This window comes from Haemaphysalis longicornis, unplaced genomic scaffold (genome assembly GCF_048455015.1).
Source record: "Haemaphysalis longicornis isolate Haplotype H1 unplaced genomic scaffold, Haemaphysalis longicornis Haplotype H1 scaffold_3, whole genome shotgun sequence".
Lineage (NCBI taxonomy): Eukaryota > Metazoa > Arthropoda > Arachnida > Ixodida > Ixodidae > Haemaphysalis > Haemaphysalis longicornis.
This window is the reverse complement of record NW_027526335.1, coordinates 20,626,644-20,646,057: the sequence shown is the minus strand read 5'-3', so window position 1 is coordinate 20,646,057 and position 19,414 is coordinate 20,626,644. Positions and strand designations below refer to the sequence as shown.

The 19,414-nt window shown below is 46.0% G+C and overlaps 1 protein-coding gene across 2 annotated transcripts in view; it reads right to left on the bottom strand.

Moving 5' to 3' along the window:
• LOC144174101 (putative peptidyl-tRNA hydrolase 2) overlaps positions 1-18,473 on the bottom strand; it is a 36,801-nt gene extending 18,328 nt beyond the window's left edge. Inside the window, exons 1-6 of one of the 2 annotated variants that reach the window (XM_077702553.1) lie at positions 18,337-18,473; positions 17,829-17,982; positions 16,301-16,390; positions 15,400-15,602; positions 14,534-14,648; positions 1,716-5,647 (exon numbers count right to left, since the gene is read on the bottom strand). In XM_077702553.1, coding sequence (XP_077558679.1) covers positions 5,561-5,647; positions 14,534-14,648; positions 15,400-15,602; positions 16,301-16,390; positions 17,829-17,966 — 633 coding nt within the window. In that variant the 5' untranslated portion in view covers positions 17,967-17,982; positions 18,337-18,473 and the 3' untranslated portion in view covers positions 1,716-5,560. Of the gene's footprint in view, positions 1-1,715; positions 5,648-14,533; positions 14,649-15,399; positions 15,603-16,300; positions 16,391-17,828; positions 17,983-18,336 lie in introns of those variants that run through there. The other variant, XM_077702554.1, reaches the window with a different exon arrangement.
• Positions 18,474-19,414: the final 941 nt, after the last annotated feature.

The window sequence follows — 19,414 nt, the reverse complement described above, 5'->3', positions numbered from 1 at the left end:
TCCGAGTGGTCGGTTCCCTCAGCCTGGCTGAAGAAACCCGAGGAAAATTTTACAGCTCATTAATTGTTCGTGGCACCAGTGGCAAGGAACCATTTTGAATGCCCATTTCAAACACCAAAGTTTAATGAGCAGCAAAACTAGTTCGAAGCGGTGCATCAAAAAACTAATAATTCTCTTATTGCACTCACCAGGGTTCAAAGTGTTGGAAAATGTAAAGATTATAGTCCTACGGCCAACACTATTTTGTGTATTGTACCTCCAAAAATGGCTAATTATCTCTAATTATCTCGGGAACTAATTGCCCAACTGAAAATATAATGCTATATTTGAAATCGGTGCGAAACTGGAAAGTTTCACAGAGTTTACCGTATTTACTCGCGTAATGATCACACTTTTTTTTATAAAAATATGATGCAAATTTAGGGGTGCGATCATTACGCGAGGTAAATTTTTCGTGAAAAAAGTTCAGCGCTGAAAACACAGGCAAGTTGGAGGTCAGAATTTTTACGGTAGATCTCATGAACATAAAAAAGTAATCAATAAAAACCTAATAAAAACTCCACGGACCACCACCAGTAGCTTTGCAAAGTGACTCAAAATGTAGTGTTTTCATGAATTTTGGAAGGCGCTGGAACGAGTTTGCTGCAAGGTGAGAACAGGTCGACCAATAAGTGTCTGCTGCTGTCACAGTGCGGGACACGGCTGCCGATGCAGCAAACTGAGCGCGTTTTCTTCTTTGTCTTGTGAGTACATTATGCGCATTTAGTGCGAGTTTCTTCCGCACCAATAATAAACTCATGCGTGCCGATATCGCTAATATCGGCAAGTCTGCGGCAATGACGTAGCCATGTCCGCTTTGAAAGAGGAGGAAACATAGGTAAGCATGACCATCGTCAGCTGGACTTGGCACACACACGGCATATGGCTGCGGCAAGTTCAGGGTGCGATCATTGCGCGGGAAATAAAAAAAAATTCGTATTTTGACGACGAACTTCAGGGGTGTGATCATTATACAAGCAAATTAGGTACTTAAAAATTAAAATAGTAAATAGTTTTAAGAGCCATGTAACCCCCTTAAAGCGCATGCTGAGCCCTGTTAAGGTGTAGCAGAAGTAGTGGAACGGCAAGTTGCTAATGCCCTAACTGCTATTAACGACATTTACAGCAGCTCAGGTTTCCCATTCCTGCATGGTGCCTGGTATTCAATCAGCCCTCTACTCAAGAGCCATTACACCATACCAAAACAGCTCTGTCTGCTGCAACTCCAGTACAAAAGACACCACTGAATATGTCTGGCAATTTCCCAAAGGCAGAAAAAAAAAGGGGGCATTAAACTTCATAACTTTTTTGAAGGACTTCATTCAGTTTTCCTCATTTCCTAACGGAATTTTCTTCCGGTGTGAATCACTTTGCTGTGCTTGCAATGGGCAAGCAAAGAGCAGACAATGCAGCTGGAAAGTTCGGTCATTAAGGGCTCGATAAGCAACAACTATTTCTGTAAGCACATCTTTCTTATGAGGTTGTCGCACCTGAGAACAACAATATTGCATAAGACAACAGAGACACGACTGATAAGGAAAGACAAGCTGCATACAAAACTTGGTGGGGCACCTTACGAAGCTGAACCCTGAAATGGAGTTCCGGTGGAAACATCAATGTTCATACCGCACACGGTCTGCAAGATGTAGTACCGACACAGCCAACACACAAGAAAATCTTCCCAAGCGCCGTTTAATAGTTCTTCAGTGAGCCATCTGCTGGTTGGCACCACCTCAAGCACAACAAAACTTGGAATGCTCACAGACTCAAAAATTGTGCATCGTTCAGGGGTCAACTGCCCCCACGTTCCGAGAATCGGGTGCTTTACCTGTTTATCTGGTTACAGCAATAAATAAGAATAATCACATTTCCTTTGTGAGAAAAATAAGCGAATAAACACACAAACGTAGCTGAGAATATATTACCCATGTACAAATTTACATAGGCCACTGACGTCGGTAAAATAGTACAGCTAAACCGTAGCGAAATTTGGCCAAGCGCAGCATACAAAGCACGCAAACTGGCACACTCAACTTACCAACCCAGCTTGAATGTTCAAATAGTATATGTGATATGTAGTGTACAGACAGGTGCATCAAAGCACACTGGCATAGTGCAGGGAAAATGCAGCTACCTAAATAAGTCGTACTTTGCACAAGGAGAGGGTATTCGTGTGGTCAAAACAAGACGTTCAGTAACTTCTCTCTGAACAAATCCTACTGACTGAAAGAAAAAAAATTGTGCTCACTGAAAAATAAGTGGTTTTCGTAAAGGAATGCTGTGGTACGCTTTCACAGTACGCCTTCACAGTCGCCAATGCACCTTACAGAAAGTGGGTTCTTTCCCCAATAAGCCTAACCTAGAAAGCAACAAGTATTTTGCAAGAAAAGATAAAATGTGATTTCAGCCCTCCTAGTGTGGCTAAAGTTCAAGTGTGACTGTCCCCCCCTCCCCCCTTTTAAATATCTCTCAGCATAAAATTCGCACAAGTGGCTTTGCTTCCAAACGGGGTTTACTGCACCCCATGCTCCAGCAAAATGCGACACCAAAACGTCAGCAATAGTTAGTGTACAAGTTTGCTATTCAAAGTTTAACAGCCCTACAGTTTAAATCTGGATTGCCACTCAAGCTTCGTGGCTGTTGATGTGCTATGCCGGTAGGTGCGTCATCGTGTGCTAAGGAGCTGTTCTGGACCACGGCCAGGTTATTGTGAAATTGCACTACTACGGCTAGTGTAAAAACAGAGATTTCTCAAATTTGACAATTTTATATGCAATTACTACTAATTACCAAGTCATTTAGTTAAAATATGTATCTCGATCTTACAAAATAGTTTGTGGTTCCTGTCACAAAATCAGGTTCCAACTTTACACAGACACTAGACAATGGTTGCAAATTTTCACAGTGAATGGAGTCCTATATTCTACTTTGCAGCTATCCACTGTTTCACGAGTGGATGGACAGTCTAGGGAATGAGAACGTCATGTACAGCAGCTTGCACCAAAGCTGAAGGGCAGGGTCTTAACACTGTAGACTGTAGACAAATAAAGCACACAACTGAGCACGTTTGCCATAACACAGCCGTTCCAAAAGCAGAACTATGCACCAAGACGGTAGCACTCGCAAGTTCTGAAACGCAGTTAGCACACTTTTCAGGCTACAGGGCTGAGGAACACTTAAACTGCATTCAGGATGATAAAATAGAGCCTGTACATACGGCATCTTAACATGTACATTCCACTAACCCACAATCCACAAGTCAAGTGTGAGGGTACTGATAAATGCACGCTTTGGCTGTGTGGCTGGCTCCCTCAGTATAAAATGGCTAAAAACCGCTTGAAAAATAACAGGACAGAGAACCCGACCAACTGTGTGTGACAAGAACTTCAAACTTCACTACACACACTGCAGCAAAAAATGCTTCCATGAAAATAAAAATCCTACCTCTGAACATAACAATTCTGCCTCATTGCCCGCTCCATGTGGTCTCCTGTGAAACTGTACAAGTGACCGAGGAAACAGCAAAGCACATTTGCCGACATTTCTAGCTATAATCTATCTCTTGAGAGTGCCTTGTAACAAGGCCCAGGCAGGGATGAACAAGATTTGCCTTCAAGCAGAAGCATTCTGTTATGCAGCAAGCACAGGGCACTTCATAGCCAACTTGTTTCTCAGATGAAGGCCAACTCGGCCTTCTTGCTCGAGCCAGTACTACCAGATAAAAATGCTTGCCCTATGTACACCCTCAGACAAGCTACGCATTTAAAAAAAAAGTAATTTCTTTAACTTGTCTGATGATTCTAATTACGTGGCACAGATAAACAGGTCTTAATTTCTACACCTCCTTGTGGTTGGTTACACTAGTTAAAACTGAGAAAATTTGTTATTTCAGCATACCACAGTACTGATATTATAGACCTTTCATTGTTCAATGATCTGTAAACTTCAAAAGTCGGCTGTGGACATCCCACAGCAAGTTATAGCTCTTTGCGGAACATCTTCCGACACGCTATTCTGCTAATGATAGTCAAAAAATACAAATGCTCCCCTGGGTCCTTCTCCGTTGCAACTTTTAAAGGAGCCATGAAGAGAAAACACAAGTTTGGTTCATTCAAAAGATTGTCTCGTTAGAATCATACTGACACCACTTTTAACGTAAACTTCGCTCAAATAAGCTACATAATTAGGAAAAACGGGAATGGTCATGCGACCCACCAGCTCATTTCCCGCAACAGAACCTGTGATGTCACATGGGCTAAGCTCTGCGATTGGCGGAGGCTGGCAGAAGCAGACGCAAATTAGGTAGAGCTTACAAACTAGACGAACGAGCGATTTGCGCTTAAATTTAGGGCACATTCTTTACAAAGCAATAGGAATGATGGGACAAACAGTGGAAGTTACGAAAGCACATGTAAACATAGAAGTACTGATGCGTTCTGCTGTTCGTACTGCGCACAGCATGCTTTGGTTTAGCTGCACAGCACTATGGGGCTTGGGGTTGTCTCAGACGACACTGGCCGATTGACGCAAGCAACGGTGTCTTACGTGACCCCATTTGTCGAGCGAGCACTGTTTCAGGGAACGAATATTTTCTCCCAGAACAAAAACAAGCCAGGTTTAAATGCGGGCAAAAACAAACCAAACGCTTGCCACGGTATGGTGGCGCCATCTAGGTTACGGAACGTAAAGAAACGCGGGAACAAACCAACACCGCTACAGGGTGGAGACAACCTTTGAACGGTCCCGTGCCGCCGCAATTGGGCCAACGGGCTCAACGCGTTATTCTTTTCGTTTCCCACGAGACCTAGCAACGCGAAACAGACAATATGATTCAAACTTCTTCAGTAAACCGCGTTGCGGCGATAATTTTAGCGCGGTTTTGACACAATGACTTGCTTCGGCGGCGAGCGAGCAACCGAACATGGCGGCGCCAGCGTTACGTGTCTCTACCCTGTACGGCGGATGCGTGAATGAAGGTACTCTAGGCTGCAGAGCGGTCGGTTCCCGTGATGTCACTTGGGACCACGAAAACGCACGATTGAGCGGGAAAATCAAAATTTTAACCTAAATTGTTTAATTTCTCAGTGAATAAAGCACCGTTTGTATCCGGACAAGTGCTGGGGGCACTATAAAACACGAAATCTTTCGAATAAAACCAACTTGCATTTTCTCTTCATGGCTCCTTTAAGCACAAGCATTGCAAAAGTCTGCGCTTTTAGACGCAGCGAACCAGGATGCATCAAACTGTTCTAACCACGCTTCAAATTCCCCCCAAAAATACCCGCGTAAGCAGCCACAAGCACTGCCAGAGCCTGATGCCCAATATGCAGCAGTGGGCCTGAAGCACCTGAAAGCACACCTTGGGGCTACCGGGGCACATCTTGAGGAACTTTGTCATATATACGGACACAAGCGGGTGAGAAGCTGCGGCTTCTTTGGCTTCTGCTGCGCGGGCCTCAAAGGCTGGCCCTGATGCTTTTGCTCTCCGTTTCACCCCTTGCCACCGCAAGACAGCGACTGCTCAGAGTAACCGCAGGCCACCAGTCACCTGGTCGACAATGTCCAATCGTCCCATTATTCCCAAAACGGTTGTTGAACCCTCTGGGATCTAAAAGAGGACACAAGAGTGCAGAGTGTGAACTTGGAAGAGCTGGTACCTTCGATGCAGAAGCTAAAACAGCGCAAAATTACAGCTTAACAAGGCCTCGCTGTGCAGCATGTTCATACTAGTCTCACTCCAACAATCACAAGAACTGTTTCTTCAATGATCCAAAAAGTGGCTTGCAAAAGTTTGGTTTACATGGGCAACCTTAAAGGCTGGTGCATCACATATTAGTACTACCAGAGTCCCTGAATGCTTTCCTGGCCACGAAACTGTGGCCACAGTTCTATAAAGGGACAAAAGTTGCTGCTAGGATTGCCGCTGTCAAGGAGGGGGCATTCCGTTCCCGCGCCACTTGCGGGCACAATGCACCGCTGAAGCTGCTGCCTGTTTGCGGCAGTTGCTGACAGCGCAGAGAATACTGTGCTATCACTCACATTCAGTATGACATACAATGGGGTTGCGGCATTCGCGTGTGAAAAAGCTTTCTTCGCTAGCCTTTGCAAGATATCAGCGCTTTGATGGAGCCAGTCGTGCCTATGCAGGAATTATCCATGTACGTGTTGTTGCACCAGTTATTTTTATCTCATGCAAGGCAACGTAAGATTGTGCTTTATTAGGTGAAGGTTATTTACTTGGGTTTCTAACACTGGCATAGCCTTAGATTTTGGAACTCGCAAATATGAGCCACGCAGCGAGTCCTGTGCAACGCCAATCATGTGAGATATGCGATCCGACTGTTATGCAGCTAATGTTCACCGCGACTACGGTGCTAAAAATAAAGCTATAGATTTCCCGTGTTAACAGTTTACTAAAGTTAACTTCAGTCCTGTGCACTTATCGCTTAGAGCTTCAGCAATATTTCAAAGGTTTCGTCGTGTGAATACAGGCTGATCTTCAAGATTCTAATTTCCGAGTTTGCAGCTACCTTGTGTTAATTTTCACGGAGCTTCAACAGGATAATGTTTCATAGGCAATGCACGAACAAAAGTGCATGCCACGTAATACTGTACAGCCGTTCAAGGTCATTCGGGAAGCTCTAATTTCCGAATGTGTTGCGGTCCCAGAAATGTCCTACCACTTAGATGCTGTGCCGTGAAGTCGTAGTTCCATCTGCTGCTTCCACTAGGCGAGGAAGGCACGTTGGATTCGTTTGAAAACGGCTTAGACGGACTGTCCAGTCCAAGTACCTCAGTTAATCAATGAAGATCATTGGCAGCTGCGTTATTGTTGTAGAGCCTGCGTGCCTTCGTTTTTCCGGCAGGGCTGACGTGTTCGAGGGGCGCTAGAAGCAGCCGCAGGAGCGCTTTTCACCTTTCGTCGTTTGCTTAGGAAAGCCGGGATGCACGTCTAGCTGATAAAAATATTCCCAGCCAGGGAGAGGCTGTCAATGCCCTTTTGCGGCGAGCCCCACATTTGTTGTCATAGGTCTAAGAGGCGCCAAGGGTAACTTGTGACGCCGGCGGGAGGTCTCTCTAGTTGCCAGGGGTAATTAGTGCATTAGAGCATGCAAAGCGCGGGTGCGTCCTGGTCGGTGGGGTTACGCTTGATGCGGCGTCATTTGTGGGGCCAGAGATGAATAGGGAAAGCCGCACCGCGGCACCTGGAGAAATTGTATCATCCAAAGTATACAGTGAGGTTCAAATTCGTTCTGGATTTACAGTGTCACCATGACGGCGGATATGTGTGACGAGGGACTTTCAGCTCCTTTTGTAATACACATGCCATGTTGACAAAGGTGGGTATTTCGGTGGCACCGAGCATAATTTGGTGCGCATAGTAGGAATAATACTTTAGAGAGGCTGTTTGAGGGTCGATGGCCAGCACTCAGTGTTGCTATCAGTTGGTTGGTTTTCGTTAGTGATGTGCCTGTGCTTTGATGAATACCTTGGACAGGGGTGAGACAGCTGAATCAGATTTGGGAGCAGTTTTTGGAGCAGCGAAATATCGATTTTGGAGCAGAAGAACCTTGATTTGGAGCAGAAGAATGACATTTATTATATCACCTTAGGAGCCAAAAAAATCAAATTTTTGGCAACTCACGGGTGAGAAGTGCACTTCTTAATCGGTTTCGAACATACATAACACTGAAACAGCCTTTCAATAAAGTTTTTTCTACCAGAGTATCACAAGGTACGAACTGCACTGCCTTTTTACTAGCCATTTTTGAATTCTTAGGCTCCATGCATAGATAGCGTGAAGTTCCATTGATAATATCGAATTGAAAAACTAAGCGATCGTAAGGCACTTTTATTATCATGTGAATGCCAAAATTCTTATTTCTGTAATCCCATGCAGACTCGTCTTTACGCACAAGTGTAGAGCCACGGCCAAAGCGAGGTCACAGTCGTCGCACCCCACCAGCCCTCCCATTTCTATCCCCAAGGTGCATGTTCACTACGATCGTAATCTGAGTAACGTTGGTATGTTTATCCACCTCCCTTCTTTTGGCAATAAATTTCACTTCAGATAAATGAACCATTATTACTAGCGTGAAATAATATCCCGCCCCGCTATCGGACACTGCTTCAACATTTTGCGGCGATGTAGCCTGCACCGCTGCTTCTGCAGCGTCGATCATCCCATTCCCGTTGCTCGCAAGTCCGCTGGGAAAGGCATCAATAACTCAGTGTTTTATAACACCGCAACGAGTCCGAAATTTCACTTCAAGCACGTACCGGCCTCACACTCAAGGCCGAAACACGGCGAATTCGTGGGCGCCATGTTGTTTTTGATGAGCTCCCGTCTTTTGAGTCGCGCCCCTTCCAGCAACCGATCAAACGACTAAATGTAAACCCAGCCACCCCCCCATAACTAAAACCAAGGTAGAAATTGGCGAAGAGCGCTCTGCCTGAACCACAAGGAACTGCTTCGCCTGGCGGCCATGTTTTCATATCTTCATCACACCAAGGTGGCGGTGCCCAGTAATGTCGTTCTGGAGATACGGCACTCCAAAAATTGCCGTTTTTTCATCAACTTGCACAAGCGGTTTGACACCTCAGTACACCTAAGCATTTTTTATACAGGACTTTGCAATGGTTTTCAATGGGAAATTTTAAAAAACGCACAGAATATAACATGTGCAACCCGACATTGTGACTTTCGAAAAAAAAAAAAAAAACTACCTCAGGGACAATTTTAAGCAGGTTTTAATGGAATGATCAATCAATTAAACCTCTACAAACAGCATCACCTTGGGGGTGCTGGAAGATTATGCTGTCAGTAAGCATTTTTCCACACCGAAACTGATGGGAGCGTTAAAATCCTTGGCTCTCAGACCGTTTTGGAGCAGTTTGGCGCAATTTTTGCGATTTTTAAGCCTTTGGAGCAGCCTGGCGCAGGAAAACACATTTGTATCAAATCTGCGCAATATGCGCAGCTGTCTCCCCCCTGCTTGGACTTTGAGTGACAGTGTGACTGTGGATCAAGTGATTGATTGTGTATAAACTTTTGGTCAACGTCGCCAATGAGCAGCCCAGTGTGTGTGTGTGTTTGTAGTTTCTCCTCACACTCTTTTGGGACACAACCTTGAAGGCGTGGTTTTAATGTAATAAAACTGAAGTGTTTGGTCTTTTGGGGTGGATCTAAAGAAGCTAGACACGAGGGTAAGTCTACGGAATGAGCGCAAATGAGGGCAGATGTCAGGAGACCCTCGCGACGTATGTTTGGCTAAGTGCATTTAGGTATTTCTCTGTTTCAAGTAAATTGTGTACATTTGTTAACTGGTATGTCTTGAATTGCAACCAAATGCCGTCTGTAGGTTAAAAATAGTTAACCCCTGGACTTCAAAGCCATTTCGCCCTTCATCGCTGTATTGGAGTCCTTCAGTATCCTTCAATGTTTTTTGAAAAGCATTGAAGGACTGTGGCTGTAATGAGCATGCTATCATAGCGACAGGCCAAAAGCGGTCTCTACAATATGACTCAAGGCGTAACATAGACTTATTACTTTGAAACCACAAAAACAACCTGCCAACATCATTGGATTCCGTAGGAGCCTAGCTCTGTTGACAAAGCGCGCAGGTCTTGTCTGCCCATTCCGTGCCCCCAACGCTGCCCTGCAGCGGCTTCAGTGACATAGCAAACTCCTCTCATATCATTACAGCAGAGTTTCATGACCAGAAAAGCACTGAAGGACTCTGGCACTGTTTCAGAGAATTCAGTGACAGTCCCACTGTTTTATCAGCCATTGGGAACTTGATGGTGCAAACAAATCTAAGGATTAATGAAAATTTACAAAATGACCACCAAAATATACCTGCACACCCCAAGGCAGTGTCCACACAAAGGTGCAATGGACTTTTTCTTTTCAGTAGTGCAACTGTCTTGTGGCCACCCCTGGAACCACGATTTCACGGAATAACTTGGGACATGACCTTACAAGTTGAAGCTGCGAGAATGCACTTGAAAAGCGCCATGCCGTGCTCTTCCTGAGCCACGGCCCTATCAGTTGTCAGATTATCCCCCAAACGTATTTGAACAGCGTTTCAAAACATGCTTTGAACAGAGCAAAAGAAACAGTGCAGTCATAGTGCTGCATGGCTAATTGCACCTGTGCCAAGTGTAACTTTTTCAGACGGTAACAGTCACAGTTTGCAAAGTTTTAACACCATTTCTTCATAAATTTTCAATCACTATGTGCGTTCACACATCGTCACTGCACCTAGCGTCACTGAGCAGGAAGACCTGCTATTGGACAGCTTTCCCATGTATTTTTAGTGTGGCAAACAGCCCTAGCGTCGTCTGACAACTGTTGGCAGGCTGTGTTAATGCCAACCCTTTTTGTTGATTAGCATGGTATATTTATTTATTTTTTTATTTTTATTTATTCAATACTGCAGGCTTGATAGCCCAAGCAGGAGTGGACAAGAAACGTACAAAGTACAAGAACACTTGAGTCACAATTGTAAGGAACAATACAAGGTATAAAGGTAAAAAAAAAAAATGCATTTAACAAGGTTGACGCATCAGCTCAGCACAGTGGCATTTGGGCTAAAATAAGCTTCGAGGGATTCAACAGCATGCTTATGCACCCCCATACATGTTCTAGGATTTATCCCTTATTGTAACCATCGTGCCACACTCTTGACAGATCATTACAAAATTAAGTGTGCATTCTGCTTCAGGGTGGGCTTTGGTTAACCTGTGCAGACCAAGACAACAAGCCTCCCGTTGATTTTGGAGAGAAGTCCAAACATCGTGGTGAACAGTGTTAACCAAATCACGTTGTGATCAAAGCGTGTCCACTTTTTAACTGTCGTTTTGGACGAGTGCAGGGCAATTACTGGCTGCAGCACAATGGGCTTTCAGTGTCGGCAAGAAAAAAATATGTGTGCATGTGTGGATGATACTCTGTTACCGGCACTTGTGGAAGAAATCTGGAGATGACAATTTATCGGATTAGCCAGCAAAATGTTTTTGAAGCCAAGAGACAGGTGATGGTACACCATTATTTCATGCCGATGCTCCACAACACAAAGGGCTGCAAGCAGTCTTGGGCAGTAACTAGTTACTAGTAACGCGTTACCGGTAACTAGTTACTTTTTTCAGTAACTTGTAACTGTAACTAGTTACTTTTAAGTTAGAGTAACTTGTAACTGTAACACTGTTACTTTTTTGTGGAGTAACTGTAACGATAAATATCGCTACAGTTACTTTATTTCTATAAAAAATTATCCAACAGCAACACTCATTAACGACCGATGTACAGTTTGGCGTTTCACTTTTCCGGCCTTTCTTCCGCAGAACATTCGTCTACTTCATCTATGCCAGCTCCCTCCCTTTGCATGGGTGAAAAAGATCTGGTCTAGAAATGTCTAGGCGTGCACGTGTGCGTGGTGTCCCACGCGGTCCACTAAGGGCTCGAAGTTTCTAAGTCTAAGCTGCAGTATTTTAGCCATCAGCGCGACATCGCTCTCACCCATACGCTGCGACACGCGCCTAAGCGCACGTGGATGCATGTTGACGGGCCAGAACCTATAGTCCGACGCGCGGCTGCACTATTTTCGCCACATCTGGGGCGCAGTAAAAGTGTTTGACACAAAGGCGAACAGGAAAACAAACGCCCACAAACGCCGCACAACGCTCTGAAACCTTTGCACTTTCGCGGAAGCCTGGAAAACTCTGGTCAGGGCGTCTCTTTTTCATTAGCGACGTGCAGCCCCGCTTGCCGGGTCATAAAACGCCGCGGGGAGTCTCTCGGCGGCCTCGCGCCCGTCTAGCCCTAAGCGCACTCTAGAATGTTCGATTCACAAGTCGCAGTTACTTGCGACCATTGTGCGAGACTGATGGCCGTATTTGGGACCACGCGTTTGGGACCCCTGGTCTAGAGGCTTCATCGAGCTGTCAACAATGCTCGAACGAGGTCGAGGAATTAACAAATTTCACGCCCCTCCACACACACGACGACCCCAACAATGGTGGCCCCCGGCTGCCCTCACACCAGCCAGCATCTTGGCCCAAAGACGTCTGACCACACTGCGACTGCACGAAGAAATGTTCTTGGAAAGCCTCGCGACATCGTTTCGAAGGCTGTGGCCGAAACGAAAACAGTAGCTATATGTGCTCCTGAATGTTGGGTGCGAGCTTGGGCGAGCTTCGTTCGGCCTACGCCTCAAAGCAAACGAAGAGAGGGGTTCATGGGATCGGCGACATGATTGCTGTGGAAGGCTGGGATTGTGAGAGCAGTGTTTTCCCGTCAAAACGGCAAAATCCGCCTTTGTGAGGACATGGGAGGAGGGGGGGGGGGAAGGGGAGGGGGAAAACAGTAAAGCGTTCACCACTTCAGTTTCTATTTCCTTTGGAAATATTTTGTCTCATTCCGGGGATGGGGGTGGCTGGGGGTTGGGGCGGGAGAACGACTCCGCGGGCCCACGGACAAACGCCGCTTCGTCAATGGCTCAAATTGGTCCCCGTCTCCGACCACAAGTACGAAACAAAAAGTTAACGAAGCGCTTTTTTTGGGGGGGTATCTTTTAAAACAGCTCGACAATCAATGTACTCCCACGTCCGTTTCCCGCCACCTCCACCCCCTTTTTCCCATTCTCTCTCACTACGCGGGGCGGTCAAGCGACGGCATTCTAGGCGAAAATAAATTAAGTTGACATTGAAAGATTGTTTCGGCTGTGTCATCCTCCAGCTCTGTATAGTGTAAGTTCGGCCTCTCCGATTCAAACTTTGAAAAACAACTAATTCTATGCTACACTGATGTGTGCAAATAAATTTCTTACAGCGAGAGTGCAGCAACAAAAAAATAAAGTTCCTCATGATGGATAGAAAACTTCCGTAAGGAAAAAAAATGAGGCGTACACAACAATTGTTGGTTAGGGCATGAGTGTGCATCATTTTAGGTTCCCCTCGTGTAGGCTTTACTACGTGTAATTTTTACTGCCTGCATGCCTTCGTACGTTTCTATTATATAAGCCGATTTTTTTAGCTATTACTTAGTTTTATACAGTAACGGAAAAGTAACGACGTTACTTTTTTCCAGTAACTGTAACTAGTTACTTTTGGAAAATTTGTAACTGTAACTGTAACAGAGTTACATTTTTGGGTTAGGTAACTGTAACTGTAACACTGTTACTTTTTTTTCGGTAACGTGCCCATGACTGGCTGCAAGTGGAAAGACTATAGCAGAACTTCATGGGGCACAACAGATGTTGCAGCCATACTGCCAATAACGCAGCGGGAGGCACATGAATTGAGTCCCTCTGGTCGACGAGGCTTCAATCTGGACGCTGTTTGCTGATGTACACCTGTTTGGGCCTGCCACAGCCTTGAACCAGTGTGGCGCTACCTTCCACAGTGCTACAAAGGGCTTAGGGTGAGAACAACGCACTGCTCTCTTGATATGTGACAACTATGTTACTACTGGTTACACTTACAAAATTATTGCGGGAGTGGATTAGCTGAACTGTACTGTGTGGGTCTGCCCGCGCCCCTTGGTATCAACGGAACGCACCTCAGGACTCCTTTATAGCATATGGGGGGCTCTCAGCAGGCCGAAAGGCTAACGACAAGAATACAAACTAGCTCGGCAGGGGTGCATGGCCAGGAGTTCACGCACTTCGTTCTCTGATTAATTCACTGCTGTTTCTTTTTTCACTTCTCTCACTGCCTGGCAGAATGGCGCCCACTTGAGCCATGCATGCGTAGACAGCCATTGAGAAAAAGTCAACCTTGACTATTCCTCCGCAGTTTCCTTGATTGTGAGGCTTAACGCACCGACACTACACAGGCAATGAAGTGCGCCATAGTGGAGGGCTCCGAATTAGTTTTGACCACCTGGAGATCTTTAAGTGCGCCGAAATCTCGACACACGGGCGTTTTCACATTTCGCCTCCATTTGAAAAGCAGCCACTGCAGCCAGGAATGGAGTGTGCGTTTTTGGGCTCACCAGCACAACACCTTAGCCACTGAGCCACCACAGCGGGTGGAAGGACATTTTCACCCCCCTTTGTGCAGGTACATTTTGGTATGTTGGCCCCTAAAGAATGCCACAGTGAGTGTGTGCTTTGTGTTTTGTAACTAAGAAAAGAGCTATAAGAAAAGAACATCATCAGGGAATCCAGACCTCCCTCCATATCTACAAAATATACTAGGGTACGTATTTACCCGAAATCTTATAACAACAAAGTAAATTTTTTTGAGGAATGAACACACTGAACAATGAGTATTTGCAAATGCAAAATAGGCAGCCTTTCCTGGTAAGTAATGCCCAGTTCATGGCAGAGCACAAAACTACAATGACCATTCATCTGGTGCTAACGTGGCTAGCACTTGCCATGCCATGTGCACACAGTGTGTTTCAGTCACCCAGCCCGATTCCATAAACTGGTATGCTGTGAAATATGCTTCCATAAAAAGAAAAGCATGGATGGATTGGCACCAGTACCTGTGTCCTCCCAGCATCGTGGACAAGATATGTGGGCAGGTTTAGCTCTGTGGCTTTCTTCTCAAGCTCCAACAGGTGCTCGGTTGAGTTGGCTCGCAGAGCTATTTTGGTTTCCCTGGAAAGGACAACCATTACACTGAGGAGGTTTCCCACGCACGACCACTACAAATAAACCCCACAGGAAACACCCGTGGAACCAGACACACCGACCACAGCTCTGCCAACACAGAAGCCTGAGAGAAAAGACATGAACACTGCCATGCTGACCATAACGTACGTTTAGTGACTGGGTGTAGACAATCTGCAGTGATTGTTATGAGAATGTGGCTTTTTAAAACATTGTGCTTCAAGAAGAAACCTTTCCTGTACACTTGTGCTTCACCACACCTGCTTATGAGATTCTACAGAAGTTCCACAGCTAAGCTGTTTACTAGTAAAACTTCATGCAATAGCGAGGCCTTATCTTCTTTGGTGACTGTCTGAAACTCCAGATAACAACGGAGAGATCTCTGACCCCTCCGCCAGTGAAGGTTTATGCGTACGGCCTTAGATGCATTGCAGGCATGCACTGTAGAGCTAGCTTGTACTGCTAAGGCTAAATGCCTTGCAAAGCAGAAAATATGGAGCTCCAAAGCTTCTGTGGGTGGCAGCCCTCCCTTTTGAGGCAATGCCTGGTTTGAGATTAAATGAATGGGACTGCCCGTGTGAGCATAAAAGGTCACAGAAAGAAGACAGTGCGGAAAAACAAAAGGAACTTGGGAACAGCCAAAGCCTTACAAGCCGACAAGAGTGTACCCTTGCCTCTATTTTGCGGGTGTTTGCAAAGGACACGCCCGTTTGTCAAGAAAGGCATACACGTGGCTTACCCATACTCTTCCCAGAGCAGAAGCATGTTGGCGTGCTTGGCCTCGTCCTGCAGAAGCAACCGGTACAAGCCAATGGCAGCATGCGCCACCTGAGCGGCCACTTTTCCTGTGCCCATGTCCAGCTCAGTGTTGACTGCAAACACCATCTTGAAGGTCTCCGGCGCATCATCATCCTCTGTGTCGCTTTCATCCAGAGGTTCAAGCTGGAAAAGGACAGTTCGTTCAGAAGAAAAACAGCACAGTAAAAAATATCACACAGACGGTTGGGTTGTGCCAACCACAAAATATTGTGAAAGCTCCTTTTTTGTGTGTGTGTGCGGGGGAACCAAATTAGCCATTTTATAGCCCCAAGTTAGGCATTGGTAGGCCCATTGCTTCACCGGACGCTCGTTAAATGCTTTTCAGTCATGCCGTTTGAGCATGGGTATGTGTCGTTTGCACATGCGAGGGTATCAGTCTAAGTAAGCACATACATCCTCACAGTTCTCAAGTATGCCTTTTTCAGTAAGTCTCCCATGTGGACAAGCGCTATGTGATTGATTATGGGTCTGGCACGATAACTTCCCTCTTTAGCCATTTCAGACGATGATCCCTATTCACTTTTCATACTTATTTCAATCATGCGTGCAGGCGGCGTTGCAAACAAGGCGAGGCAACAGTGCCCGAAGCCATGACTCAGCAACCAGCCTAGGCTTGTTGAAATGGCCCGCCAGGCAGCAACCGTTCAGGGAGTTCTGGACTGAGAAGAACCACCCATCACCATGGCTGCAGAAATGAACTAATCTTTAGTCCAAATAAAGTTTATCTCCCCCTTTTCCCTCCTACAAAGTAGCTCACTGAAACAAACAGACACTGACAAGCCGTAGCAGGCTTGCCTGATACAGGAAGAGCGTTCACTCACTTCAAGAGGTTCATCAAGGTCAGAATCGTTGTTCTCAAAAATCCACGCCGCTGCAAAGTCAGCCCCTTGGTTTCCAGTATAGTAGAGGGCCTGCAATCAGATAAAGCCTTTGCTGTATGCACATCAACCTGCACAATGGGACTGCAGATGATAGCTCGAGATGACCATGTTGGGCACAACATTAGGAAGTGGTGAAGGCTGATCAAATGCATGGCATTTGATAAACCAGTTTTTGCATATCATCCCGTAATGTTGGAAAAGTGTTGATCTAACATTTCATCCACTTTTTTTCCCCAAGGTAGTGCAAAAAGTGCACATTTGCATTGTATACAGTAAGAACACTATGTACAGTGCGCGTCAGGCTTGTCTAGGGCATGCAAGCACACGGCTTGGAAGCGTGCTGGCGACATCTGCTGATAGCGGCTGGGTTGGAGATAGCTTGCCATTGCGCGTGCGCCGATCTCGGACAGGGTCAGGCCGGTAGTCGTTTCGCATGTACCGCTCGAATTTGCAGACGCCAACACCATCGAGGGGCGCTTGTCTTTCACAGTGGCAGCCGGGAGTGTTGACAGGGCAGATAGACGCGTCATTCAACGCGGTGCAATAACACAGCAGGCGTTTACGCAATACTACAAAACGACCTCCGCTAATCTTTTGAAGCTAACGTTTAGCAAACGAAAAGCACACAACAAGAACGCACTGCAGCGCTTTCCATCGAAACTTTTGTGCGATTAAGTAACGGCTGCACTGATAATGCATCGCGTCAAATTATGCGCTTACCCCGCGTCACCGCCTACGATTGGCACTGCAGAACAAAAGCGCCCCTTGTGGGGCGTGGAGTCTCTAAGTTTGAGAAGCCCATGCTAGAAGACGACCTACCCGAGCCTGTCCGAGATTTACGTACGCGCAACCCAGCCACTATCAGAAGATGTCGCCAGCATGCTCGGAAGCCGCGCGCTCGCTTGCCCTAGACAAGCCTGACGCGCACTGAACTACACCACCATCCTGCACTGTTCTCAGAATATAAGGGATGCGAATATTCACAATAACCCGTGAACATGGCTAATGTTTGCTCAACAATTAGTACAACAGGTGGGAAAGGCCGCCTGATTAAACGAGGGAACGAAACGGTTCTCAAGCAAAAAGTGAGCATGCGGGACGCAGCTGTGAGTATGGTGGTGGTATTTCTCCCCCCACATTTTGTTGCTACAACAACTGCCGATACTGTAGTTCTTTAAAGTGCACACAATAACACGCCACGCTCTTGCATTATGAGCGACTCGTTCTAGGTGTTAATTAGTTTTCACGAAACGAACCTGTATGGTGGTGGTATTTCTCCCCCCACATTTTGTTGCTGCAACAACTGCCGATACTGTAGTTCTTTAAAGTGCACACAATAACACGCCACGCTCTTGCATTATGAGCGACTCGTTCTAGGTGTTAATTAGTTTTCACGAAACGAACCTAACAAGCTTAGCTGCCGACCACAAGAGACCGTCCCCCCAAATTAGGCCTGAAGCGAGCTCACCTTTACAGCTGCGTTGCGACTGATACCCATCCCGCGTAGAATTTTGAGGTAATGGGGGTTCGGGGTCCACCTTGTGGCCTGAGCTTGGGGGGAAACGGGATTTTCTTCTCCGTCACCGGATTGCCTTTCCTCCTCCATGGCAGCCCCGTTTCACCTGGGGGCACAAAACAACACACTACACTTAGCTGAAAGTGCCCACAGCACCAGCAGGCAAGCGAACTCCACCAGCGCAGCAAGCGCTAGTTCAAATGCGTACTTGGAGATACAGCAAGGAGTGTGCGCTAATACAAACACAATTTTAGTTACTTTGATGCAGCTGGAGGCACAGCTTTTTCCTTCACACATGGTAAAACAGCGCAACGAAGCAGCTCTTGGTTTAAATGAAAAGTGATAATTAAGTCTCGCATCTACACCGTCGCACGTTATTCATAATGCAAACCAGCTGCAGCTATAATAGTGCTTTAAATATGCCCATTAGAACGACAAATGAATAATAAATGGTACTTACGCTACACACTTTGCTTCGAAAAGCGTAAAGCGATAAAACTATGCCTGCACGGAGTGGCTGGCAATCCCAACTGTCTATCTGCCCGCGCCCTGACCCAAGAGGCCCGAGAGCATTGTCCGGAGCCCGCGACAGCAGTGACAGCGGTGACAGCGCCTTTACAAAGTTGTGAGACTCGAGGCCTCTCGTTTTCAAACTCTGTCAAACAACAACACCTTTAGCATGCAGCTAAGGTAAGAATAGGAATAACTGTTTTATTTTTCAAATGTGTCTCAGGTTAAATTACCTCAGGCGGATAGATTTATTGGAGGAATAAGAAACTGTGACTGTCGCAACCATCAAGCGCGAAGGCAGCAATATCGTGGAATCGTTTTTTTTTTTTTTACCTTTCAAAACAATTGTTGCTTACTGTCACTATCTTTTTTCACACTGTATTTTTTGTATTGTAATGTTCATTTGTATCATGAAGCCGTGAACACGCTGGCAGTGTTGTTTTGTGCTACGGTGCTACGATTGATTCGGTTTCGCTTTAGGACAACTGGTGGTGGCATCTACAGGGCACTTGCTAATACAGGCTTGGCGGTGATCTCAAATGTCTCAAATATTCATCAACAAGCTGTAATCAAGGGCCATATGTAGTAGGTTCGCTGTTGTGACTTAAGGTATGCGAGGATCTCTCTCTCTCTCTCTCTCTCTCTCTCTCTCTCTCTCTCTCTCTCTCTCTCTCTCTCTCTCTCTCTCTCTCTCTCTCTCTCTCTCTCTCTCTATCCGGCAGTGACCAAGTGACGTTCATTTCACCACCCGCATGAGCTTTCTTGTAGCCAGGGTCGAATGCCCTAGTCCCCGCTGAGTGGGCGTTTGCCGCAGAGCCCTCTTTCTATTGTTTCGATATGACTACAGTGGACAGAAGGAAGGGCGCTGACCTGCCACACACATACACACACACAAAAAAAAAACATAGACAATTTGCATAATATCCCACTTGTCGCGCACTTTCTATAATCGCTGCCGAAAACGTTAGTTTTATCATTCTAAACTGTCCTCACCTTACCGAACCATGGATGGTGTGGACTGAAGATAG